Raw genomic sequence first — 16,087 nt, forward strand, 5'->3', positions numbered from 1 at the left:
AGGAAGACTTTTGGCTGTTTTCTATATATAATAGTCAAGGAGCTCGGGAACCTTTGACCCACTGTCACGTTGACCAGACTCCCTTAAGATATAACTACCTTGTACCCGACCTTTACATTAATAAAGAGTATTTTTTTACCATATTTGCGTATTTACTCTATCACATACTTTGAAATCCGTAATATTTATAAAACTTACCATTCTTTTTCCTTTATTTTTCATCAACTCTCAATCATTGATCTATCCAAATGGATGGATCTAATATGTCCTCATTTTTTACCTAGGAGCATGTTCTTACCTGAACTCTCCAGAGAGAGAGAGAGAGAGAGAGAGAGAACGTATCAAGTGCAAAAGCTTCCTTAATTAGGTGAAAAAATAGGATTTAATTGTTAAAAACCTTGTGGTCTAGTGGCACTCGGTGTCTCGATTTACACTCCCACATGGATGATGGGAGTGGGTTTGAGTCTTAGTGGAGGCAACTGTTGATTCTTTGTGCATAGTAGTATTCCAAAAAATTTTAGCTATTTAAAACAATGCGGTGGCATTACGGTAATTTTGTGTAAGTTAATTTGTTTTATCTTTCGGTGCATTTTTTCCCTTCTTCGAATGCACATTGTTGTCTCTTCTAGAGCACGCAGTTTCTCCCTTCAAGTGCACATTATTGTGCCTTGCAGTGCACATTGTTGCCTTTCAATGTAAATTGTTGTGCCTTCCATTGCATATTTTTTAAGATCCTAGCTGTCAACTTTTTTTAAAGAGTAGTTGATCTTGAATGAATCACTAATTACTAATTTGAATTGAATATTGTATTGCTTGATTATTTTTTTGTGATCGTTTATGATTTGTATTGAAGATCTTGTATTGAATTTAGACTTTTCAATAATTGTTTCACATCTTTGTGACTTCTAGTGCACGTTGTTACCTTCCAGTGCATATTATTGTGTCTTTCAGGGCACATTTTTGTGCCTTCTAGTGCACATTATTTAAGATCATATAGGTGTCAGATCTTTTTTTAAAAGAGCAGTTGAGCTTAATAACTAATTACTAATTTGAGTTAATCTTGTTTTCTAGTTTATTATTTGTGGTCATTTATGATTTGTGTTGAAGATCCTGTATTGAATTTATTCTTTTCAATAATTATTTCACATCTTTGTGTCTTCCAGTACACATTTTTGTCTTCCAGTGCATACATTGTTGTGCCTTCCAATGTACATTTTTGAAGATTGTAGGTGGTGATTAAAAAAAAAAAACAGGAGTTTATCTTAAATGAATCAATGGCTGAAATTTATCCGTATTTTTCACCTAGGAACTCCTTCGCACCAGATCCTAAGCCTATATATATATATATATATATATATATATATATATATATATATATATATATATATATATATCGGATCAAATGAGAACAACCCCTCTTGTAAAAAAAAAAAATAAATAAATAAAGGAGAGTGAGAGAGAGAACTGATCTCAACTGCCTATCACTATTCTTCATTGGTTAAGGGTATGTTTTAGTAAAAATAAATACCGGTCAATTTTATACTCCCTCTGTCCCATTTTACCTGTCTTACTTTCCTTTTTAGTTTGTCCCAAAATGTTGTCCTATTTCCAAAATTGAACATCACCATCATTCTACTTTTCCCAATTACCCTTATGACTTTTGCTTTCTTTATTGCTTTTATTCCCAAAAGTGAAAAAGTTAAGGGCAAAATTGGAAAGCACATCACATTTACTTTAATTTCTTAAAAAGCGTGCAAAAAGCAAATGAGACATCCAATTCGGGACGGAGGGAGTAATTATTATAAACTTTCAATTTTGCAATATTTATAAAATTGAGTCCACTCTTTTTCCTCTTTTTTTTCAACAATCATCAATCGGTGATCTACCGCAAAGAAGAATATATACATATACATATTTAAATGTTTATTTATTATTGACATGTCAGTTTTTGCGGTTGCCAAAGATTTGGGATGAATCCCAAGTTTATCGTTCTCTTGAGGAAGAAAAATTTGGAAGTGTTAATAGGTTCTTAAACTAAGGAATAAGGAGTTACACGTACATATCATATACAAGGTCACTAAAAACAAGTTTGATTTGTGCATGTTGTAGTATCAAGGATCAAAACATGTATTTGAATTCAATAAGGAAAAAGCTTAGGAATGGAATTGCTATCTAGTACGTGATATGGATGCTTCTCGTGTTCTAGGACTTAGGTTATATACATTGCAAGGATGACATTCTCGTGAGGCCTTACTAGCACCTTTCACCTATCAGTCTACTGAGCATTCTCTAGGCATGGAGCACTCTTTAGGTGACCATCGACTGATTGACCTAAAAAACATTTTATCAAACATATTGTCTTCATCTCATTTCTCACTTAAGTCTTTCGGAACTCAAAGCAAGAAAACACCTATGGTTAGGAGCTACATTGAATCTAACAAGACCTTGCTAAGATTCAATGCCTTAGACAATCCTTAGAGTTGGGCATTCTCAAAGGAAGCAAACAATTCATCATAGATAACATGAACATTTTCATCAATCCATTACAATGCATAAACCTAATTATAAATGCAATTCACACTAGCATCATGACTAGAATCACAATTCAATTTCTAATTGAAAATCTAGACACACATTCTATCAATTGAAATCAACATTGAATCTAAATTCCACCAACTTGAAAGCAATTAAAGTAAAGATTAAAGTAAGAAAGTAGATGACCTAATTGATTGCAAGTAGAATCCAAACTACAAAGGAATTCAAGGAGTAGAAAGATTGTCAAGCTCTCTTCCCCAAGAAGATCTTCAAAAGTACAATGTGTAAGCTAGAGAGAGAAAGTAAAATGAATCTAAATCTGAATCTCATGTTCTAAAAGTGCCTAACTCCTCTAAAAATATCCAATTATGGTTTAAATAGCTTTCCCTTCATAGCACATTCTTCAAACATCTCGTTGAGCCCCGTCCACGATCGTGGATCGAGTTGTGGGACCTTCTGTTCTCCATCCACGATCGATCCACAATCGTGGACCCTTTGTTGACAGTCTTCATCAAGTGATTCTTCCCTGGTTCGGTCCCGGTCAAGTCCATATGCATTTCCTTAAGCTTAAAACCCTTCAAACCCACTAAAGTGCAAGATATGATAGAGCATTACAACACCTTAGCACATTAAAGCAATTATGACCACAAACCAACCACAAAGGATAGCATTTAAGCATAGAATGACACCTTAAAGACCCTTAAATGTGAGCGTTTTTGGCACTAATCAATTATTTTACTTTTGTCATTTGACGATATATTTCTTGTAATTCTTAACTAACCGAACATTTGAATACAATTTTTTATGTAATTTCATAATTCAACCAAACAATGAAATAACATTCCTACTATATTCCTTCTTTATTCCATTTCTTCTAAAATCTTTTTTAAAAAAAATTGTGAATTAAGCATCGCCCACCCACCTTTGGCAATCAAAGATTCCACAGAAATTTTCAAGAGAATAACAATTTATAGGCAATAAAAATTTTCTACATCTTTGTAATCCACCGAAGTCCATGGAGGCGCAAGTTACACCTCACATTGTAGATTTTAGTTCAAAAATTACGTGTTTACAATTAACATATTATGTATTTTTAATTAATAAATTTGTATTTTCTAAATAATTAAAGACACATAATATATTAATTATAAACACATATATTAATTACAGTGTTAACTGCATATTATCTGTATATATATAGTTAACATATTATGTGTCTATAATTAACATAATATGTAGTCAACATATTATTAAACATCTTACCTAGATTGTTATTTTTCATATTTATTGACTATCTTAAAATGTACTATATATCAAGTTTATTACAAAATAGTTAAATAAAATCATATGAGATGATAAATAATTAGTGAATATTAAGGAATTAAAAAACATGTCAATTAAATAAATAGTACTAGTCAATTACTATGTAGTATGATGATATTTCCGTTACCTTTTTAAATTGGTCGTTTCAAATTTATAAGATCAAATTTCGAGGATGGATATTGATTTTGAGCTAAAAAGATTGAAAAAGTATTGAATATATATTATTTTATAAAGAATTATAAATATTTTAAAAAAAAGAATATATAGCCCAAAAAACTCAGGTTAAGCGATACTTAACAAATTATGTATCGTAATACGAGCCTTAATTCCTAATCCAACATCGGTAATCATGATGTCTTTTTGTATTTGCGGCAGCTTTTGGTATAAAATGTTTAACAACAACCACAAAAGGGATCATTATGACATATATTTGCAAAGTATTTGATGTTCCAGCTAGAGTTTTCAGTTTTGGTATAATATGCGAAGAAGTTCAGCTGATATCAGACTGAGGTGCCAAATTTACATTGGGACAAGAGGTTTGATCTTTGAATGATGAAATTACATTTTAGGGTATGTTTGGTTTATACATGGAATCGGAATAGAAATCTAATACTTATTTTCATTTTTTGTCCTACTGTTATTAGGGCATTGCCAATTTTAGTCTACTTCATTAATTTTTGCCACATTATGACCAGTCTTATTTAGTCCTTGCCACTTTTAGTCCACCGTTAAAATTTTCGTCAAATGATCGTCCAAAACAGGGATATTTTTTGTCTTTTCATACTTTGGTCATATCCTGGACCCGTTACAGTGGTTTTCCTTACACATTTTCATCCAATGAAGAGGTCCCGCGGAAGCCATGTGAGCCACATTACAAAGCCATGCCTTTCGCCGGACCTCTTCATTGGATGAAAATGTGTAAGGAAGACTACTGTAAAGGGTAAAGGAGATGATCAAAGCATGAAAGACCAAAATATCCCTATTTTGGACGGTTATTTGACAAAAATTTTAACGGTGGACTAAAAGTGGCAAGAACTAAATAAGACTGGCCATAATGTGGCAAAAATTAATGAAGTGGACTAAAATTGGCAATGCCCCAATAACAATAGGACCAAAAATGAAAATGACTCCTTAGTAATGATAATGGATTTTGGTGAAAGTATTTTGTATGTTTGGTAGTAAGGTGGAATTAGAATGATTACCAGTATTGACGCAAATTATATGGTGGACCATNGTGGACCATAGTCCATGGTATAACAACTGCAATATTGATGTTTGGTTGGAGAGATGACCTAGCTATAATGAGAATAAATATTTTAAAAATTAAAAAACAATAAAAGAAACAAAAAATCAAGGCAATTGATTATAATATAATATAATGATATCCAAAGTATCAATATGAACAAAAAAAAATCAAAACAAAAATTTAAAAGTATTAATCCAAACTTAAAAATTAGATTATCAATATGATGGAATGATACCCTTTTTAATTAAGGAATGAGATTTTTAATTGAAGGAGTACGGTAATCAAATTCCATATTTATATTTTAAAAAATTGTCAATCAAATACTAACTATAATTTTGATTCTCATTTAAAGTGTGTAGATCCATGAACCAAACTCACCATAAGTTATCTTTGTATGTTAAAAGAAATGAGTTAATACCCAAAATTGTCCTCGACTATAGTGGTTTTTCTCAATTTTGTCCTAAACGACTTTTGTCTCATAAAGTGGTCCCAGACTTTAGTGTTATCACTCAAATTTGTCCTCCGTTAGTGAAGCTGTCAAACTGGTGTTAAGTTCAGGGGCAATTTTGTCAATTCATGTTGAAGTCCTTCTCCTTTGTTTGTGTACACCAGTCTTCCATATGAAGGCCCTTATTTATGCTTTGAACTGAGGAAACAACGAGGATGAAGGAGGAACTTGGAGAAACAACCCTAAGGAAGGAACCAACTAGGATGAGGCAACGAGAACATCCTTTGAAACAAGCAAACGAATGGGTTCTTCGTCTTCAAGTGGATTGAGGCAACAATGGCAATTTGACAGCTTCTGGGTAATTTTCCTGCCTCAAATTCAGTGTAATTCTTAGCCTCTTTTCTGTTCTGATCTACTCTCTCTCTCTCCCCTCCTATCTCTCTCTAGATAGATTGGTAGAGGTGATTTTGAGAACTCTGAGATTTGGATTTCTTTATGCATTTGTAAAGGTAATTTTGGGTTTTTTGGTCATTGAAATTTATTGTGGTTGCAGTAAAGTTGGTTTCTTTTTCATTGTTTGCAATGTGTTTCTGCAAATGCCATGAATGGAATTGACAGGGATAATGGGGAGGAAAGGGAGCAGGCCAATTTTCTGCCTTGAAAAAAACTTTGAGTTCTAAGAGCAAGAAGAAAGATGTCTGCAGGGGATTCCAGTTTCTTTGATTTCTTTAATAATATAATGTTTCTAAATCTTTTAATGAAGTTTTGAGTTTATGTTGCTAGGCTGCACATAAATCTAAATGGTTTGGGAAGGAGATCAGACTGCAGATTTGGGGTATTCAAGAGTAGAAGCTATGGCAGCAATGCCCCCAACTGAGCAGGAGAAATTGATGGAAGAGATTGCTGCTATCAGAATACAGACCGCCTTTCATGGTTACTTGGAAGACCAGTGCACACAGATGAAGGCGAAGACTTGAACATGACTTGACAAAATTGCCCCTGAACTTAACACCACTTTAACATCTTCACTAACGGAGGACAAATTTAAGTGATAGCATTAAAGTCTGGGACTACTTTATAAGACCAAAGTCGTTTAGGACGAAATTAAGAAAAACCACTATAGTCGAGGACAATTTTTGGTATTAACTCTAAAAGAAATTTAAGCAGAATTGATTATAATAACAAGTAAATGAAAGTCATGATGAAATAATAAGACAAAATTAAAAGAGTAGGTGGCAATGTCACGATGGTTAAATACTACAAGTGAAATTTGCTCTTATGAATAATTTTATTTCATTTTTTATATTGTTGTTTAATAGTAGTGATATAAAATGATTTACAAATTAATTATAAATTATAAATATAAGTAATATGACGATTGATAATAAAAGATAATTAATTTGAGTCTATAATAATAATTGATTTGGTTGAGGTTGTACCATATTTTGGATCTAATCTTATACCATATAAAATGATAAAGTAACAGTAACATGATATTCATGCCAACTGACAACTATGACACATGAAAACTCTAAATGGTGAACGTTTTCATATTTGAAAATGATTTCTCCCAAAAACTTACCGAAATTATATAAAACTTTTTAAGATGATATTCCTAATTTAAAAATAAAAAAATAAAACTATATTTCCCAAAGGAAAACTAGTAAACAATTAATATGTGGCAAAAATTTATGTAAGATCATCTCATACGTCTTAATTCGTGAGATGGATCGGGTCAACATAATTTGAATCATAGTTATTGTTATAAGTTGGTCTTTGATGGGTATTTATGATTCAACTTATGTTGATCTGAACCATCTTACAGATTGAGACCCGTGAGATGATTTATACAAGTGTGACTCTTAATACATAGGCATATTTAATTTAAAGAAAGAGTATCTACAAATACAAATTTACATGGATCAAGCTATAAAGATAAAAAAAATTTCACTAAAATTCTTCACCACCTAATATGACAATATAAATAGATTATATATATATTCAAAAGTAGTCACGCCTTCCAGTGCGGTTGGTGCGGTTCACACCACTCAATGTTAAAAAATACACCACTCAATATTAGAAAACGCACCACAATGAAAATACACAAAAACACTATAAAACACATCACACACCCAAAATAATGCATCATAACTCCCCTGCCCCTAAAGGTGCATTTGCTAACACTGTGTGGTGTATATTTACATACCTAGTGGTGTGTGTTTTCATGAAGCGTACCTAATGATGCACATTTGTTTGGTATATTTTCTAACATTGAGTGGTGTATATTTGTATACATAGTGGTGCGACCGCACTGACCGCATATTAAGGGGCGGCCACACCTGATCACGACCACACACACACATATATATATACAGGTTCTCGTGCGGACAGTGTTTCTCGTGCGGTCACTCACCATTAAGTACACACAAATGCATCACAAAGTGTTCGGAAATGCATAATTAGATGTGGTGCTATGTGGTGCAGTGTGGTGCATTGATGCATTTCATTGTGGTGTATTTTCAAACACTGTGTGGTGCATTTTCGCATACCTAATGGTGATTTCGTACCGGCCACACGGGAAACACGGTCCGCATTTGAACTAATATATATATACATAATAGGGTGGAATTTGATCAATTTATGATAACCAATGAATAAAAAATATATTTATTGCTAAGTGAAAATTTTTTATAAGAAGTTTAAATCCTACCAGCATTGAGTATCATACGTTTCTTCATATTTTGTTTTCCCGTTTCTTATATTTGCGATACCTAACTCTCAAATCTCAAGAACTCCCCAACCAAAAGAAGCCACATTATCTGATCTTATTATATCCAGCAATGATTGTTCATAGCCACAATTAGTAGAGGTAAAACCTGCAGGCTTTTAGTACAAAAATAAGTGCCCCAACTGATGTTACATGCACACAATCATAGCAGGGTAGAAAGTGCATGCATACCTATCATTACAAGGCCAAGCTGAGTAGTGAAAAGAAGTCAATTTTGTCATTAAACTCTTCATATATAGTTTGCAATAATTCTACAAGATCTTTAGCTCCTAGGCAGCTAGTACTATGTTCTAAACAACTGTGTTGACCATGAATAAAACATACATTTTTAATATATACTATGGGTGTGTTTGATTTGCACATGGGAATCGGAATCAGAATGGATATTAAATACTTGGTAATGGTAATGAGTTTTGGTGAAAGTATTTTGCATGTTTGGTAGTAAGGTGGAATAGGAATGATTATTAATAGTTGGGGAAGCAATTGAGGAGGAAGGGGATGAAGCCCTTATTTTATTAGGGAATGAGTTTTGAAATTAAGGGGGTAATAAAAACTCATATTAGTGTTCTAAAAACCTGTTAACCAAACAATAACAATACTTTGATACCCATTCCTAATAGCTAAACCTGTCAACCAAACAAACCCTATATATTATTTGTGTATTGAAAGTATATTATTTGAGTACTAAAAAAGTACTATCAAATAATGTATATTCAGTAAATAAATAATGTATTTTTGGTATATTAAAAACGTACATTTTATTCGTGATCCATGAAGTGTGTGGACCATGGTCTACAGAAAAATTTGCCAGTTAGGGTGAGTAGGGTCAAGTTGGTAATTTTGTATACTATCAAATAATATACATTCAATACATAAATAATGTACTTTTGATATATTAAAAATGTACATTTTATTCACCATCCACAAAATTGTGTGGACCATGGTCTACACAAAATTTTGCTAGTTAGGGTGAGTAGGGTCAAGTTGGTAATTTTGTTAAAAAGCAACAGATTTACTTTGGGCCTTTGAATTTTTGAACATTAATGGGAATCATGCCTGCCAAAGCAAAAGGTAAAGATATATGTTATAAAGAAAGAAGAAAAACAATAATAAATAAAGAAATAAATAAAATAAAGAGAAAAAGAAACACATTCCTGCTGGGCCATATCTGTCTTTTAGACTTAATTACTAAGCTCTACCTCTAACTCAACTCAAAAGGTGCATTTCATTGGATCATTTCTTTCATTCCTTCTTCTTCTTCTTCTTCTATTCCCAGATGAGCTTTCTTCTTCATCTTCTTCTCCTTCTCCTTCTCTGCATCTCACTTTGGCTATTTTGTCTCCTTTGTTCATGCAAGATCCACACACCTCTTCACAAGCAAGGTATGTAACATTATTATATTTTACCTTAAATTAATTTCAATATAATTTAGTATTCTAAATCTTGTTTGTGTTTGTCGTAATTACCTTAATTTTACAGTCGATCTTCGATGTACATTTTTAAAAATAGATATCAATCTTTGAGTTGGTAAATTTTATATTCTCGATATTAACGTTAAAAAATCAGTCTTTATATTTGTAAAATCTCATGTAGTCTATAAGATCTTATCATTCTGAAAGGGATTAGAAGACATGAAGTTTAGCATGGTGATATGAGGCAATATAATATAATGATGCATCAATATTTTATATAATGATAAATAGGAATTGAAGTGAATAAGGTGGTAAAAGTCTATGATAGTTTCATTGTCTGATAGAATGATTAATTTCATTGTTTTTTTTATTAGTTTAATTACATAGAAAGTTGATTTGTGGTTAAGTTGTTTTACAGTATGTTTCTCTTTAATGATGATCCATAGTAGTTAGCTTTTTCCTACATAGCAATATTGTTTATAGTAACTCATGATATATTCTTCATCATAAATTTGATTCTAATTTATTTTATAAACGGGTTACAATCTTTACATGACATTTTACAATAAATCTAAAAACATAATAAGTGTGAATGAAAGTTATAACATTCATTTATGTCCGTTTTTTCCGTTAAGTTTTTTTTATACGTTATGCTAGAAAAGCTGTACTTTACAATATTTTGGACAAGCATACCCTTACCGTTATAACTTCCGTTAACTTTTCCACTATTGTTACCATGCACATGCATTCACCATATATTTTCTTATCTTCTTCAATAATAATAATATATATACACATTATAATTTTCTTATCTTTGATAATAATAATAATAATAATAATAATAATAATAATATATACAAATTATATATTGGAGTTGTATGTTAGTTATTTCCTAAAATATAAATATAAATATAAATTTTATAAAAATATTTTACAATATTATTATTATTTATAATAATTTAAATAATTTAAATATACAAATCTAAATAAATTTAAAAGTTTAATATAAATATTGGGCACCTACTTTTTGCGCATCGCGCATAAGAAAAACTAGTAAATAAATAAAAGCAGTTATCACATTACTAGAATGTTTGCACATGTCAAAGATTTTGTAGTTAAGTGGCATAATTATGATTAGATTTGAATCCTAGTGAAGACATTGACTCTTTGTACTTCAATAGCTAGACAAAAAGTAAAGAATGTTGGCACATAATTTAATTTCTCTTCTTTTTAAATAAAAAAAAAATTGGGGCTTCTTATAGTTGAATTGGGATTGCTAGATAATGTTATATTATCCAAATTAGAACTATCATTCATTAGAAAATAATTAATGGTTTAATTTTGTACTCCTAGTAGGACTGGAAATAGAGTTCTACAAAATATAGGGACTAAAAGTGCTAAAAACATCTTTATGATAAAACCTCGGTAAAAAAAAAAAAAAAAAAAAAAAAAAAGCATTCCTTCTTTGTTAACCGTGCAATTTTTTGAATCATTATTATACTTTGCACTTTACTGATTAGAATCTTCTACATACCAAACATATCCTTCGTATATTTGTGGGTGGACCACATTTTTAGTAATACACAAATACATGAGGAGAAATGTAAATTATTGGTTCATACAACCGTGTAGATCATATTTTCAAATAATGTATTTTTAATATATTAAAAAATATACATTGTATTCATAAAAAGTACATTATTTTGTATAATGTATATTTAGTGCACGAATAATGTATTTCTAGTATATTAAAAATGTACTTTTTATAATGGTTCACACTTCCCTATGTAGACCATAATTTACCGAGAAATGCTATTACATCTCTTATAATCACCGGTTGTTATGCTATGGACACGGGTCTACCTTGCAAGGTAGACTCAGGTTCATGTTCACAATTTTAAAACTCTATGTTCACAATTTTTAAATTTTATGTCCGCAATTTCATAACTATATATTCAATAGTATAACACAATTTTTGAATCTATATAACAAAATTGTGCTAAAGACTTTGTGGTCTAGTGACACCCGGTGTCTCAGTTTACACTCCCACATGAATTACGGGAGTGGGTTCGAGCCTTAGTGAAGACAACTGTTGAAAAAAAAATATAACAAAATTAGTGAATAATATAATTTTATATATTAAGATCTAAAGTTGTGAAAAACATAGAGTTTTAAAATTTTAAGCATAGACTTATCCACGTTGCATCCATAACATAATTTGCCTGGGCCAACCTACACCCCTTATCTAATTCTAGGGCTCTAATCACTCTATGAACCCAATTAAGACCAATTCATCTATCAACAATCATTATTGTGTGGACCATACTATCAAATAATTTACATTCAATATACAAATAATGTACTTTTAATATATTAAAAATGTACATTATATTCAGAGAATGTACATTATTTGAGTACTAAAAGGACATAATTTTATATAATATATATTCAGTACACGAATAATGTACTTTTAGTATATTAAAAATGTACATTTTGTTATGCTCCACACAATGTTTATTTGCCCTCCACCAATAACATTCCATATCATATTCAACTAACGTATTTGTTATGTTGGGCTTCATTTCTTTCAGTTAATTCCTTGATAAAATTTTATTATACAAATAATGAACATTCTCCTACAAAGACCAATTTAGCTAAGCTCGTGGCAAATTTCCTACAATTGAACAACCTCCATAATATTCCTTTCAAGGTATTCCTAATGGTTTTCAAAATTAATTAAAAAAAAAAAAGGTATTCCTAATGAATACTAATATCAAAATTTCTACAACAATAATCCTAGGGTCACACTTGTGTGAGACCGTCTCACGGATCCTTATTCGTGAGACGGGTCGGGTCGGGTCAAAGCACCGTGCAAATGTCATACTTATATGTGCAAATCTCATACTTATATGCTCAAATATAACACTAATCAAAAACGCAATTTTTGTTACTTATAAGAGAAAAAGTAATACATTTTTCATAATAAGTAATGTTGACAAGTGCATCTCACTTATAAGGGCATATATAATACTTTTGAGGAAAAATGTAATACTTTTAAATCGAGATGTAAAAGTATTGTATTTTCCTTTAAAAGTATTACATTTACCCTAATAAGTAACACAAATTTTATTCCTGATTAGTATTACATTTGAGTATATAAGTATGGCATTTGAGCATTTAAGTGTTACATTTGCATCTTGACCCGACCCGACCCGACCCATCTCATGGTGAGACGGTCTCACACAAGTTTTTGCCATAATCATATTATCAAGAGTTAAATCAGAATCTTTAATTACACATAAATAAACTCACAATCACTAATCACTGTCCATCAATCTTTTGCTTCTTCTCTTGCCACTAATACTACGCAAATTATATTGTGAATCATGGTCCACAATGCATTGTGGACCATGATCATGACTGATACTGCAGTTGTGTTGAAAGGAAAATGCAGTTGCGCGGAACAGAGACCGTTCATCCGTTTAACACAACTGCAGTATCATTTCAATACAATTGCAGTATCCGTTCAACACAACTGCACTATCCATTCAACACAACTGCAGTTTCAGACGGATGACACGGCCTCTGTTCTGCGCAACTGCAATTCCTTTTCAACACAACTGCAGTATCCGTTCAACAAAATTGCAGTATCCGTTCAACAAAATTGCAGTATAAGCCATGATCCATGGTCCACGGTATAACGACTGCTAATACTACCCCTTTCATTGATGATGAAAGGTAATTAAAACACAAATATGGTCCTTTTTAAAATTTACATTTAAAAACTAAAAAACGAAACAGTCTGTTGAAAAAATTTCAATAACATGTAATTATTGTAACAATGAAGTTTGGACAAAATCTTGATTTTAAAGAACTTTGTCGTTTTGCATTAAATCCTCCAACAAGTGATATTCCTCATAAAAATTATACGAAAATGAAAAACAAAAATTGATATCTTGTTTGCAATTACATCCTAGTCAAGTCATAATATGTGCTGATATTTGGAGCAATTTATGGAAAGAATTGAAAATACTTATTTGGGGATTATGTCATTAGATTAAAAACAAATTGGTTGAACAACGTGCTAAATATTAAATTTTTTACAAATTATCCCGTGAGGTCTTCAGGTCAAAAGAATTTGGATCCTATGGTATATTCACTTGGTAATATTATTTCTTACAAAATGTCTATTATAGTTTTGTTATAAAGTATTATATTTATGCTATAAAGTAATATATATATAAGACTTAAAGCATTAATTATATATGTAATTTTGCTATGTAATGACACTATTTTATGCAAATTGTCTATTATAATTTTCCTATAAAGTACTACTCCGTACATTTATGCTATAAAGTATATTATATATAAGGCTTAAAGTATTGATGATATCTACAAATCTGTTATGTTATTATTTTATTCCCAGCAAAATATGTATTACACTTATACTATAAAGTATTATATGTCAGCAAGCAGTTAATAAATTATGTATCTGCAATTAACATATTATGCACCTTCAATTTATTTATAGACACATAATTTATTAACTAAAAACACATAATTTGAATATCATTTTGAACAAGGGTTCACAATGTAAGTTAGACTCTGATCCATGGTATAGTTTGCATAAATTTAGCAACTCAAGAACAAATTAGACACTTGTGTATTAACAAATTCTGAGAGTATTATACTATGAGAAACTAAGTTAATAACGTTGGACCGAATTAAATTTGTTTAAATTAAAAGATGAACCAAATTTCAAAGAAGAATTACAATTGAAAGAACAAAAATGCATTTTACCCTCTTTGTTTTTTTTTTTTTTTAAAATAAAACAAGAGATATGACCTAATTAAATATAAAAAATTTGATTTTAGAAAGTATAACACATTGTAAATGATATTAGAGAAATCTATACTAATTTTCATGAGGATTGTATTTGATGTCACATGCGTGTTTACTTGCAAATTAAACATAACTAGCTACAGTTAATTAAGAAAGGGTACATGGGCAGAGTCTTGAATATCATTGATTTGTTTACATGTATTTGATGCCCCTCTTGCTTAATATGTTTTCTAGGAAACCTTGGTATCAAAAGGCAATGGACATGGCATCATTATGGAAAGCCTTTGCAAAGCCATCTGAAATTCCAACAACAAATGCTACATTATGGAGAACACTATCTAAATCATCACAGATTTCCAACTCTAATTCCAATAGGCACAAGCTAAGAAAATGCACCTCCTTGAAGGTGGCAACTTCTTTCACTAGGGTTTGTTTATGTGCACCCATTTCTTCCTACACCGAAGTCTTCCCAGCTGAAGTTCCCCCAAGGAGAAGTAACAGTTATCCAAGAACAAAGCCATTGATTACTCCCCCAACATCAAAAGACCAAACTAGGGTTCCGAGCGCGAGGATCAGCATGGAGGGAAGGAGAATTTTTCGAGGAAAATCCTTGACGGATGATGTTCTTATGAGGAGATTTGTTGTTGAAGAAGAAGCAATGTGGCAAGTTAGGAGGAGGAACCAGATGGAAACTATTAAGAGAAGAAGTTCCATGAAAAGGAGAAAGCTTGGGCCTAGTCCTTTAAGTAGAATGGTTTTGGCTGAGGAGGAATGTGATTGAGTTTAAATTGCTTGTACTTAGTTTGCATAAAATGTGCCAATTCAATTGAGGGTATCTAAACTCAAAGTTTCTTCATTGGGCATTTGAAATTGGGGTTTGGTTTTTGTGGGGGCTTTAGTTTATGCCACTTGAATATGATAAGTTGTAAAATGTACCACAATTAAAGTAGTGGCAATGCTTTTCCAACCTCTTTTCATTGTGATACAACCTCTCTTTATACAATATTTGGTTTCTTCAATTATAGATATATTTTTATTTTTATTTTTTTGTTCAAAATTATCAATATGATTACTTTTTGATTCCTAATTTTTTTTTTTAAAAAAATCAAATCAAATCTGATCTAAATGTCTAAAATGCTCTCATTTTCATTATAATTTATTATTCATGACATGAGAATATTTAAGATATTTTGGACCATATATGATTTATCTTAAAATTGTGAGAAAATAAAAATAGTTAACTTGAACACCACTGATCAAAAATGAAAGTGAATAATATTGAACAAAGTTAATATTAGAGAGTTGCGATATAATCTCTTTGTTGGTTTTTGAACATAGTTTGGCTGTATGAAGAGATTGGAAGATAATGAAAACCACCCACTTGACATATGCTGAATTCACAACCCTTTCACAACCCACCTGTTACCACTGGAAATTCAAATAATGTTATTGGGACGTAGTTGCTAGTTGGTTATTAAATTAATTGTTTTAAT

General features: G+C 31.0%; 1 protein-coding gene across 1 annotated transcript; it reads left to right on the plus strand.

The window, feature by feature from the left end:
• Positions 1 to 6,352: 6,352 nt before the first annotated feature.
• Positions 6,353 to 15,571, plus strand: LOC116026933. The gene is made up of 3 exons (XM_031268360.1): positions 6,353 to 6,517; positions 9,559 to 9,722; positions 14,829 to 15,571. The coding sequence occupies exons 1-3, from the start codon at positions 6,353 to 6,355 to the stop codon at positions 15,373 to 15,375; spliced, it is 876 nt and encodes a 291-aa protein (XP_031124220.1). The 3' UTR covers positions 15,376 to 15,571.
• The last annotated feature ends 516 nt before the right edge of the window (positions 15,572 to 16,087 follow it).

The sequence above is a fragment of the Ipomoea triloba genome, chromosome 8 (genome assembly GCF_003576645.1).
Source record: "Ipomoea triloba cultivar NCNSP0323 chromosome 8, ASM357664v1".
In the NCBI taxonomy this organism is placed as follows: Eukaryota; Viridiplantae; Streptophyta; class Magnoliopsida; order Solanales; family Convolvulaceae; genus Ipomoea; species Ipomoea triloba.

Bases quoted from the DNA above. Each gene is read 5' to 3' on its own strand.
- LOC116026933 (XM_031268360.1), top strand. From the start codon at position 6,353: ATGGTTTGGGAAGGAGATCAGACTGCAGATTTGGGGTATTCAAGAGTA. The intron at 6,518-9,558 runs GCGAAGACTTGA...TCAACTCAAAAG, and splicing joins ACCAGTGCACACAGATGAAG to GTGCATTTCATTGGATCATT. The intron at 9,723-14,828 runs GTATGTAACATT...TATGTTTTCTAG, and splicing joins CACACCTCTTCACAAGCAAG to GAAACCTTGGTATCAAAAGG.